Source organism: Falco cherrug, chromosome 3 (genome assembly GCF_023634085.1).
Source record: "Falco cherrug isolate bFalChe1 chromosome 3, bFalChe1.pri, whole genome shotgun sequence".
Lineage (NCBI taxonomy): Eukaryota > Metazoa > Chordata > Aves > Falconiformes > Falconidae > Falco > Falco cherrug.
The window spans coordinates 108,948,408-108,960,570 of record NC_073699.1 but is presented as its reverse complement, the minus strand read 5'-3'; the positions used below and the strand labels follow the sequence as shown (position 1 = coordinate 108,960,570).

The 12,163-nt window shown below is 47.0% G+C and overlaps 1 protein-coding gene across 1 annotated transcript; it reads left to right on the top strand.

Moving 5' to 3' along the window:
- Positions 1-1,340: 1,340 nt before the first annotated feature.
- TMEM88B (transmembrane protein 88B) lies at positions 1,341-11,784 on the top strand. Its single transcript, XM_005437795.3, has 2 exons — positions 1,341-2,440; positions 6,049-11,784. Exons 1-2 carry the CDS (start codon positions 2,171-2,173, stop codon positions 6,316-6,318), a joined length of 540 nt encoding a protein of 179 aa, XP_005437852.1. The 5' UTR covers positions 1,341-2,170; the 3' UTR covers positions 6,319-11,784.
- The last annotated feature ends 379 nt before the right edge of the window (positions 11,785-12,163 follow it).

Here is a 12,163-nt window from a genome sequence, read left to right as displayed (position 1 = left end):
TATTGATTATATGTGGCAAACGGTGAATAGCCTCAATTTGTTTCACTGCTTTCTTCCTACAAGTAACATGTAATGCTTTTCCAGCCCCAGGTGAGGAGGCACTTTCAGCAGCAAGAGGACAGGGTCTGTTCAGTTATATTCTGTTTTAATTAGAAAGTAATCCTTCAGGCCACATGGGCCCGTACCTCTGTAGGGTGACATTTCTACGGTCAGGAAAATGACTCGTATGGCACGTGTGTGCCTCCCAATTGAGACAGTGGCCTGTGACTTGGAAATCCATGTCTGAATTTTGGCTTTGAAAGAAGCCTGAGGAACCCTTTTAATTCTAAGTCTGCCTGTTTCTAAAACTTGCACAATAAGAGCTGCTGTGCGTGTTGCTACCATGCATGGAGTGCCTGGCACAGTGGAGCTAAATTCACTGAAAAGCAATACAGAAATCGGTAACAGTCTGCTTTACCCATGAGGAATGTTGCATTTGGGTTGGTCTCATCACCTCCTCCTCGTGGCATGGCTTCATCAGAGGCTCTTGTTAAGCCATGGGATGTTTGGGGTGCCGCTGCCCAGAGGTCCACTAGCCCTAACTTATCACCTGGTAGAGCTCTTCTAATGGGCCACCAGCAAATGCTTCATGTGTGAGTCTGTCCCAGTTCTTGGAGAGAGCTGTCTTAGCTTTGGTTCTGCTGTGCATGTTGCTCCAACCAGCCAGTAAATAAGCAAGGCAGAGAAACCCACCAAAACACCCAGCAATGGTGGGGGACGGGCCCCCCAAATGTACCATTTGTAGCAAAAGAATTTAACGAAGACAAGCCTGCACTCATCTATATCTTAAAATCATTTTATATTTAGCATTGTGTGAACCTTATTTTTCTGATAACCTTTCTTCCAGGGTAGAATTTTCTGTGAGAAATAGCATCGAATGGAAGGCAGGACTCCTGGATTCTTTCCCTGGCTTGTGCCATAGATGAGCTGTGCCTTCTGGTAGGACCTTCAGTTTCCTCTGGTGTTAAGGAAGTTTTCTACCTTTAAGGATCATGAGTGTATGAATGTGTCTAAAAGGCTACATAAATGTGCAGATGCCACTGGAATTCTTAAGTAGCATTGCTCATACAAGGCAGGAAAAATAATGGATAATTGCTGTGCCTTCACTGGGAGAATATCAACATGTTCCGCAAAAAATAAGCAATGGCCACAGAGAACAGAAGATTTCTCTAAGTTTTTTTTTAATCTAGAGAGAAACCGTAGAAAATTAATCGGAGTCAGAATAATTAAAATTGAAAAGGGACCATCTTGACCTGGGAACGTGTGGTTTGAGCGTGGTTCTCGGGCGCTGTGTGCTAAAGCAGTAGTGAGACAGCTGTGAAGGATTGGCTAGCGCAGAAAGCAGCTTCAGAATCGACTCTGTAAACAGAGCAGTGTCGCAAAGCCCTGAAAGCCAGCTCAGAAGGGAAGACACGGCTTGTATTCGAGTGTCTGTGACTGCAGGCAGCCGAGCGCCAGTGAAACCACGCACTGCTCCAGCCTTTGTTTCCAGGTCTACAAGGTGTGGGCAAGGACTCCAGCAAGGCAGACGGTGGAGAAGCAGCTGCTGTTTGTCATCTTCACTGGTCACTTCATTTGGATGAGAGTTGAGCAGGAATATTTACTTGGGTACAAGTTGAAGAGCATGGGAAGATGATTTGAAGCCAAGGAACTGTCTGAAAGTGCCTAAGCCTGACATTCTTAGCAAACAGCAGTGCTCAAAGGTGGAGGAGGATACTAAAGCTAGGCACTTTCTGGAACCAAGCAGCATTATCAAAGCTAAGACAGCAACTGTTTGAGACCTCCTCTTGGGATCATAATCGTAGGAAGAATAACAACAAATTCAGTAGTACTGTGGATTCAAAAGCAGAATAATAGTTATTGCCAAACTTCCAGCAACCACATCTACTTTGAAACTGAGGTTGGGACACTACTGGAAAACATTCTGAAAGGAAACAACCTCTGTTGGCTGGGTCCTGGGAAAGCAGGGGGCCTTTTCTTCCTTGCCCTGTTATGATTTCTGGTTGAGTGTTCTTGTCCATGCATTGACAAGGCACGAAAAGCCTCTGGAAATTACTTCCCAGGTCTGTTGCCAAAAGCAAAGAAACCATTTTGGATAAGAGTGTGGGTTGTTTAGCAATCTTCTTGAAGAATGTCTAGCCAGGACACCGAGGACTTTGAAGCAGAAAACCTCTCAGAGAAGTCTCAGATGATTCCCAGCCTCCCACCATATGACATGGATGACCAGTTACTTCCCAGGGAGCCACGGAGTGTCTGGTGCTGCTTGGCATGGACCCTGGTGGTAGGCACCATGAACTCTTTGGTCTTTTTCATGAATTTGCTCCTGATGTTTGTAATCTTCACCATTGTGCTGCTTCCTACCATTGTGGTGGTTTACTTTGGCTTCCAATGCCACTCTCAGGTAAGTAAGCTTTGCTCCATTTGGCTGCTAACAGCCACCTCTAAGGCAGGGCCATCTGTAAGGGTTTTATGTTAGCCCATGGGGACCGGTGGCTGTAAAGGCAAGGTTAGACTCCCCCAAGATTTGGCTTTGTTTTCATAAGGAGTGTGTACGCCTATAGATTTTTTTATTTTTTTTTCATAAGGGAGGTATGTGTATAGACTGGGCTGACAAGAACAGGTTTATGGTGGTTCATGCTGACCTGCAGGCTCTTGGTTGCACAGGGGAGCCGTCCCTCCTGCTTGGCGCCTGTGACGCAGCTATGAGCAAGGTTGGCATGTGCATTTGTGAGAAAAGTACAGGCTTGATGGTTTCTGGACTAATTGTCTTAAAGTAGTTGGTTGGCACCCATACATTCAGTGTCAGTAGGTTAGCACAGAGAGTTTCTCACTAGAGAGGCAGGGAGAACATTGACAGGAGCTGCCTGTGACTGCCCAGCTCCTCAGGGGCTCAGATAGAATGGGACCCTTTGGTCTTGATCGCCTGTGCGCTGAGCTTGATAAAGTGAGGTATAAAGTGATCAGAGAGAAATCTACAGCATTTTACAACAAGCTTGTACGAGATGCCAACCTTGTGAGTGCTGAATGCTGGCAGGAATGAGCAAAGTATGTTTTTACCCCTCCCTTCTTCCGGTATTGTGGGAAATGGAAGTTTGATTGGGCAATAAAGTTGTATTCCCATGAAATAGCAAGTAGATCTGACAGGTCAGATGAATACACTCCCTGGCTTGACAGAGTTGCTGTAAGGGCTCTGTGTGTGTGTGTCTGTTCCAGTTGCTTGCTGCCCTCTGGATTTCATTACTTAAATTTCTTCTTGGTATATGTCTATAAATATTTTTGGAACCACTTAAGTGTGGATGTGAAAAAGCAGTTCTCCTGTTTTCCTCACAAGCGGTAACTGTTAGACTCGCTCAATATGACTGTTCTTGCTGGTTATCCTAAGTTAGAAGAGCTTTTTTACTTCCTACTTTGTGGGGAAAAAAAAACCCACACTGTAGTACCGTCTCCCCGCAGGGAGAATTGTCTCAAAATACAGATGCTATTGGTCTCCCCATTCCGTGAAATCTGAACTGAAGGGAAGATTATTTAAATATTCTCAGACTAATGTATTTAACTGAGGAACAGCGAAAGATGAAAGCTTTCTCCCTTCCTTTTAATGGAAACTGTGCATCCTATCGAATCACTCAAATCCTTGGGATCTCGGAGTGAGCAGAGCCTAGCATGGGTGGCAGGAAAGGATCCAACCATGTAGCCATTTGCCCAGTTTAGCCCAGTAAGGCTCTGCTGGCTTCTGTGGAGCTGTGATGGATATAGTTGTGGAGGTCTCACTCCACTGAAGGAGGAGGTACCCTCTCTGCCTAGCTGAAGTGTAAAATCACTTTTCCCCACGTGTAACTCTTAGCTCTGGGGGAACGGCTTCTTTAGCAGCTTTTAGTGCCAGTGGTATTTATTCTGAGGATGTGTGGTAAAGGTGCTTGTTGTGTAGGTGGAATCTTTGCTTGCTCGGGGCCTCTACACCCTGGGGCACAACAGCATGTAAGACATACTCTTGACTGCGAGCATGTATAGCTTTGGCTGGGGTATGTGCTGCAGCTTTCCCATACAGCTACTGCATTGTATTTTTCAGCTGACATCCCCAGTTGTCAGCCCACAGCTCCTCGTCTCAATGCTCCCTGACAAAGGGACTATGCTATTATTGTTTTCTCGGTGCTGATGTATTTGCTGGTCTCAGAAGTTTGGCTTTGATTTTTATTGCCCTGAAATTACGTCAACTTGTACAACTTGTAGCTGCTGTTATTGAAAAGCTTTTTTTTTGATCCTGCAAACTAATGAACAGGGAGACATCTGCCATGGTAATTGTTTTGTTGAACAGGACAGACGCAAGGGCTGCTGCTGCTAGTTGGAGGGCAATGTAATTCATGGAGAAATCATGTGCTTCTGGGCCAGGTAGTTTTCACTGTGGCTCTCACACCTTCTGGAGGTGTTTTACTATGGGATGCAAAAGTGTGTGATGCCCAGCAGGGTAACGTGGGAGGCTCTGGAGTGCCTACAGAGAGCAAAAATGGCTCAGAGGGGTCCTAATCTACCCAAGTAGTCATGCAACCCGTCTTCACTGTGGGCTGCAGCACTTCCCTTTTACTGTCCGTGGCTGTTAGTATTTTCACGTACACAAAGGCAGGTGTGTAGAATGACTGCTGTTTTATTGAAGAGTAAGTCTTTACAAGAAATAACCTAATAAATTCTCCTTGGGAGAAAGTGCAGTGTGGGCCGCTGCCTTGGTAAAAAGGCTGTTCTGTCCCCACAAGTGTAGCATGGATGCAGATTCTGTCAGACATGAGGCTTTTTAGGGTAGGTTTAATAGCAGATTGCCTGTAAAACCCTTAAATCATTTTTTTCTATGATCTGAAACTAGTCCTTGAAACTCATGGACTTCAAATTGGACTCAAAATGGGGAAAAGGTATGAGGACACTCTCCTGGAATTATCCCTTTCTGCTTCACGCTGCTCAGCCCTCACCTTGGAAAACCTCAAGTTCTCCTTTGCACTCAGTGCTCTCCAGCTGTAGGCTCTGAGGGGATGTAAAAGGTTTTCAAGTACAGCCAGATACATCAGAAGCAAACACAAGTGTGTTGCTGTAAAGAGTCTTTTAATACAGACTTTTAATAGGCATGGAGAGGGATTGTGGCAGTATGGCTTCACAAGAGCAGTCTTTTGTCTTTTGGGCTACTGCTTTTCAATGCCTTCCTACTAGCCAGAGGCCAATTTCTGCATTGCAAATCCATTAGATGGATTTTTTATTGTTATTATTATTTTTATTTAGTATTTTGGGATGTGTTTCTTGTACTGCTGAAAGAATATGGAAAAAAGAAAGGAAGCTAGGGGACATGGAGGTTGCCTGTAGCATTTGTTAATGCAGAACTGAGTGGTTTGATTCGGATCTCCTGCTGCCAGGATGAAAGGAGGGCTTTAAATACTGGTTGGGAAGGACCAGTTAGTGTGCTGGACGCTTTGCAGCAACATGGGGTGGATGGGCTTTTCCTGGCAGATTTTTCTCGTGCGAAGAGATGCTAGGAGGAAGAAATGAGTACAGTGTGTACAGACAGAACACAAAGGGGTCTGTTCCAGGGCAGGAGCCTGGAGAGTCTCCAGCCAGCAGGTAGCTATGGGATGACCAACCTCTGTCTGCTGAATCTAACATCTTGCTGTATTTTATTTACTTTGTTGTAATTTCCAGTGTGTTTTGCCACCCAGATGAATGTAGCAGCAGGAGGCCTTTTTATTTGGTTTCTGCCTATTAAATGCTAAGCTGTGCTATTCTGATGACTTAATTACTGTTCCCTGCTTCAGGGTCAGTGTGTGGTGCCCTTGTCTCAGTGATGCTAGAGTAATTGAAAGCTTGACTAAAATGTATTGTCAGTCACTTCATGCAGCCGGAAGATTTCTGAGCTCAGCTTGGAGAGAGGGGAGAGAGGTGTCTTTCGTTAAAAGCGCTAAAAACTCAAGGGTACTTTGGTCACCACTCCTATCCATCACCAGGTCTGTGATGGGCTCTGTCTTGCTCTTCCCACAGGTGCTGCACTCAGCTGCCCGCTACTGCAAAAGCATCTTGGATGACAACAGCTCTTCTGCCCTCATTATCCTTGGCTTCGTCATCATGTCCCCTCTCATTGTGGTGGCCATGGCTATCTACTGCAGCCTGGCACGGCGTCTCCGTCTCTGCATGTGCTTCCAGCCATACAGCAGGGCTGTGTACAAGGGGGTGAAATGGCGCTGGTATGAGGAGGGAGGCCTGTGCAGCTGTGCCAAGGGGTGGAACACTCAAGTCAAGGCCTGGGTGTGAGGTTCCAGCACCAGAGGCCCTGCCCTAGCCAGCACCCTCTTCTCTCTGCCCTGTCCCTCCCCAGCATCACCTCCCAGAATCACCATCCTGAGGTCTCTGCAGATGAGGGCTGTGGAGTACCTAGATGTGAGAGGGAGATCTGATAATGAGCTGCCTCCTACAGCCTTGTCTGTAAGTGGGCAGCATTCTGCCCGCTCTGAGGGAAAGAAAGAAAACACAAGTCCTTGACGGTAAAGGCAGTGTTCAGCTCTGAAAAGAAGAGGGACTTGTCCCAGTGCCTGTTCCAGTCAGAGCACAGCACTGTTTCGAGTCTGGACAGTATGTTTTGCCCTGTGCGGGACACAGGGTACCTGTGTACAGGGTTAAACGGGGTGGGGGGGGCTGCTGCTGACTTTGCTGCATGCCTTGAAGAGGTCTCTTGGGGAAAGGCAGCCTTTGGTGAAGCATCCAGCAAAGAGGAAGCAGCTGTGGTTTTCCCAAGCGTTGGACTTGTGGTGTTTCTAACCTCTTGCAAACGTGTCTGGAGGTCACTCCCTCTGATGTTTGGGATCCACCACTTCCCTACACATCTGATATTTCCCTCCACTAGCAATCCCTCTTTCCCATAGCCTATAGCAGAGCTTATGCTCCTTTCACTGTTCCTGAGTCAGGTCACTGGGTTGGCTGTGGAAACAAATGGTCATCTTTGGGTCTCTTCCCTGCCAGCTACTGATCTGAAATATGCTAGTCTGGTAACGCCTGATGGTTATTAACCAGCAAATAGCTCCTTGTCCTTTATGCTGTGGTCAGGCTCTTTTGTCTGGGGCTAAATCTGGCTGAGGGTTTGGGTCAGTTTAAGGATTCCTGGCAGGAGGAGCTGAGGACTCATGGTGGCTGCTGAGCACTACAGGTTTTCCCAAATCTGGTCTAAGAGCTTATGCCTGTAGGGGACAGTGTGTCATGTCTTGTTTTCTGAGGGTCATAAATACACTGCAGCATAAACCCTAAATCTAGGTAAGTGGAGAACTGGAAAGGGTCGGACTGACTGCTGAACGCTATGAATCTTTCAGTGCCCCAGCAAGGCTGGATACCTGGAGGACCCAAGAGCCATTTCAACACCGGCACTGTGTGGTATTCTCTGTGTGAAACAAGGACTGAATGGGCCACAGAAACTGACTAGCCCTTGTAAAAATGCAGTATGGCAGCAAGATGGTGCCTGGGGAGCCTGCTGTGCTGGATGTGTGATCTGCAGTAGCAGGGTAACGTGTGGGGCAGCTGCCGCATGCCCCCAGAGAGGGGCTGTATGTCTGAAACCTGCTGAGCAGGGGCATCCCACCTGTGTTCCCTCCTGTGGTTCTGCAGAACTCCCACAGGGCCTGAACTGCTGCTTAGCTAAGTCACCTTGATCTCCCTCTCGATTTCAGTGGTCTCTGAAGTCACACCACAGATCCTCTGCCATATGACATGCCATGAATTGCAACTGGGTGAAAAGCACGGTGCATGTGAGAAGGTACGGTAGGTAGGGAAAAGCATGGCAGCTTGGCACGTGATTCTGTCCTTTGAAATCCCTGTGGGTCTCTGTAGCGTTCAGTTAGTAGGGTCTGTGTGCTACTGATCACTGCAAGCTGTGTGCTCCCACTGGCTGTTGTTCCCCTGTCTCCGAAATACAACCATTTCAAGTGTTATGTAAATAAAGATCGTGCCAAATGTCTGCTGAGGGAGTTTCTCTCTGTTCTTTCTCAAAGCACTGGCTGCATCAGAAACAGCCATGTGGTGCCTATTGTGCCACAGCACATTTCACTGTAAGTTCAGATGTAATTTCTGTTTTCTCTCCGAGGACTGACTTTTTTTTCCCCCTAGTCTATGTAGCCTGCAGAGCCCTGGTCCCACCCAGAGAAATAACCGGCGGTGGCTACAGGTGAAAGTGGATTGAATAGGCAGGAAACACCCAGGGCATGGACAGTCAGATGCTCAGTCCAACCACCAAACCAGAAAAGAACGCGGGGACAGCTAGAGGTAAGTATGGCATTGTTGCTGGACCCCTTGTTTTGAGAGACTAGGGCCACTGGCTTGGGCTTTGGCCATCACATTACCTCGTGGCGATCACAGTCTTAGCTTTGGATGCCAGCAAGCAGGCAACCCTGTGCAGAACAGATGGGCAACAGTGCAATATATCCACTTGGCTGGCTCCATGTGTGTGTTCAACTGAGTCATTCTGCCAGTCTTCGTTGCTATTTATCCCATCCTGGCAGCTGCACTACACCAAAGCCTCAACAAACCACCTCCACAGTACTTCAGGTGCAACCGAGCTGGTATTTTTTGTTTTACAGTTCTAGCTGTTGCTTAATGTTTCTGTGTACCAAAGAGGAATGAAAAGATTGTTCCATCCCAGAACCTGAGTGCTTGAAGGAATGTAGAGTTGGCATTTTAAGGCTTTTCTATTGCTGTAGGATTTTGTGGGGTGAAAGTGCTGACTAAATTGTTCTGATGCCGTTCAGGAGAGCAAGAATGGCATTAGCATTTGCTCATGTTTGTTACGTGAGCATAGTGGACTGCCTGACTTGAAAAGGGAAATAAAAGTGCAGCAAGTAATTGGTTTGAACTTCTTTCCTTTAAGCTAGAGGCTTCTGTCCTTCCATAAAAGGATGGCTATTCTGGAGCTCCAGGCTTCAATGATAATATTAATGTTTTGATGCTTTGATGCAGTAAGAAGTTGTTTCTTTTCTGTAAATACCCTGAAGCTGACAGATGAAGTGCGTGGCGAAGGCAGTACTTCTCCATTCCCACTTGGCTGTGGGACACAGCAGTGGATTTAGCTGGTTGTCTCCTAGCAAAAACAACATCAAACATGATGAATGTGACACACGCCTCTGTATGGCCTCCTGGAGAATCCTGCAGGTTGTTGTATAGAGAGTTTACCAATACCACCCTCAGAAAGGTCCCTGAAACACTGAATTTTCTGTCTCTGGCTTACCCTTCATTAAAACTAAAGATCCAGACTTTAAATAAATGTTGCTGACCTTCCTGTGTCCTGCAGCTCATCTGGTAGATGTGCCCTCACCTGCCCGGGACAGCTTCTGTTGTGATTGTCCCCCTGGGGTGACAGGAGTGGGTTTGCTCTGAGCGGTGCGCTTCCCTAAGGTGCTTTGACAGCAGGCTGCGGTGCATTTGCATCTGTACGGTGACAGAATCCTGGAGGATAACTGTATTTCCCTTCGATGGATGTGCTTGCAGATGTGCTTGGGAGATGGTAGGAAAGACACACACACAGAGGAGAGAGAGAAATTTGGAGAAGCAACAGCAAGCTGGGCTGGTCCATAGAGGTAATAAAGCAGTCTCTTTCAACTAGTTCCTTAATAAAAAGCCAACTTAAGAGTCAGGAGCGTGTGATCATCTCATGTTGTGCTTCAGCCCATGAGAAGTGAAACTTCCCTAAAACATAAATTGCAATTAATCGTACTGCCCACTGAGTTCATTGCCATTCTTCCCCTTTGTTATGTCCCTCTGTTTCCCCCCTACACCTCTGCTGTCTGTCTCATCTTGAAGAGTGAAAAGGAGAGAAATAGTCCTATTTCTTTCGGAAAGTCTTTCGGACAGGACTGAGGATAAGCCAGAAGAAAGTTCTGTTTCGTGAAAAGGAGGTATCAGATGTCGTGCTACAGGTTTTGCCTGGAGGCAATGTTTGCTGACTGGGCACGGATATTTGATATCATCTGTTGTTCCTTTTGCTCACCTGTTGTTTAATCCAACTGCTTTTACAAGGAAAGTATTCTTAAACCTAGCTATGGTGCAAGTATTGCAGCAAACTGTTCCCATTGCTGCATTTGCAGCAGAAATTAAGATATAATTGGCAACAGCCTTCCCAATAAAATAAAAATTGATTTAATTTGGTACTTTACAGAGAGTTTTAATAACAAAGGGGAAATGAATCTATATGGAAGCACGCTTCCTGGCCGTAGCAGGACAGACCTCGTGTCACGTAGGTCGGGCAGTACCGCAGGGGTGTCCTGGCAGGGGCAGGGAGCACAGCAACGCATTGCAACCAGTGCCGGGGCTCTGATGTGAAACTGGTTTGATCCTAAATTTCCTGTAGAGAGTACAGAGACATCCTTAATATCCTCAGCCTTGGATCACATCCTGAGAGCAGGTGTGCCCGCCTGCTTTCTGCAGGGCTGGTGTGCCAGGCAGGGACTGTGCCCACGGATGTCGGGGGAAGGGGTGCTGCCAGGCGATGCCTGCCTCTTCCACACTCACAGACGGGGCTGTGTTCTGTGAGCTCTGACCCAGCACGGAGTTCAGAGCATAGCTCTGCTTAGCAAGGTGCTGGAGGACAGAAAGAAATGTATTTAAACTGCTTTTTTAAAAAGTCTGACTATGTATGGATTGAATTTCCCTGCGACATTTTCTCTGTGTTTCCAAGCCACGGTGCTAATCTGGTATTGATGTTCCTCAGAAGGCATGAAAATATATTTCCACCCAACAAGCCTTTGGTCACGTCCAGTGTTTCTTTGTGCTTCTTGGCTTTTCTGTCATCACTGAATGGTCCAGACCCAAAGCTGATAAAATCACTAGGAAGGTGCTATGTCTCAGTGGGTGCTTAATTGTGACTTAATCCGTCACGCCAGGGCTGGAAGCAGCTGTTCTGGCAAAGGGAAGGCACAGGCCACAGCACCCCACCGCCTGGCAACACGCAGCTGGACCCCTGGGCACATGCAGTGTACATGAGGGGGAACCATGTGGCTGAGCAAATGATGTGAGACCATTTACAGGCTTTCACCTGTCTTGTGATGGTGGCTAAGGGGTTCGTTAGGACTCCTGATGCTGCTCGTGTGCCTCCTTTCACCCTTCCAGGTGGCTTCTACAATGCACAAAGGTATTCTTTGTTACCAGTATTTAGTATTTCATTTATTATCCCTTGTCTCTTAACTTATTATCAGCTGCTCACACTGCTCCTAAATGGCTTTGCCAGACCTGAGGACCAGCTTTTATTCACCTGGGCAAGGTTTCAGAGCCTGCAGCCCAGGGCTCAGCTGCTACAGCAATACAGGTTTCCTCACCAGCCTGCCCTCCTCCGTGCTTGCCAGCATTCCCGGCGTCGAGTCAGGCTTCAAGGCAAACATCAGGCATCTAACTGCTGGGCAGCCCTCGGAAAATAGCATGGAGGCCTGGTAAATGAGCAGTGCTGTGAGCACGTAGGCTTGAGTTTTAGGCAAAAGTGGTATTTGCAGCCCATACTGTGGATGCACCCACTGTAATATTGTATCTGGTTTGTACGAGGGAGGGCAGAGGCTGGAATGCTCATGCACACAACTGCAGCGACAGCAACCTCTCATGCCCTGGGATAGTCTCAGTGCACTAGGAGGATGGTGGAGTTGCCTAGAAACACCAGGAGGGTTTGAAAACAGTAATTACACATAGCTGTGGGTGGCACTGGGTTTCTCCTGAGGCTGAGAAACAGATTCTTGAGGTCCCTGCTCACGTGAATTTCATGTTCCCTTTCTCCTCCCGCCTTTTTTTTTTTTTTTTTCCTTTTTTCTTTTGGATCATGTATCTGGTCTGGTAAAAGACTTATAAGGTTTTTGAATCAGCCGTTGCTGAAGGGTGCTGCCCTGCCTTGCAGTGATTCACTGTCCTTAGGACAAACTCTGGTCTTAGCTATAAACATCAACTTGAGAGTTCTTCATCGCCTGTATGACCCACCCAGAACTGGTAAGACTTGAAGAGCTCTTCAAAGCTATGAAAAATACCCAGAATGGCATGCTGAAAACATTACTCTGTGCTTTGCAAAATGAACCAACGTTTGCAGGAGCGTTTAATTTTTGCAGTGTGAATTCCTAGGATAGAAAATGACCCAGAAAGAATTGGA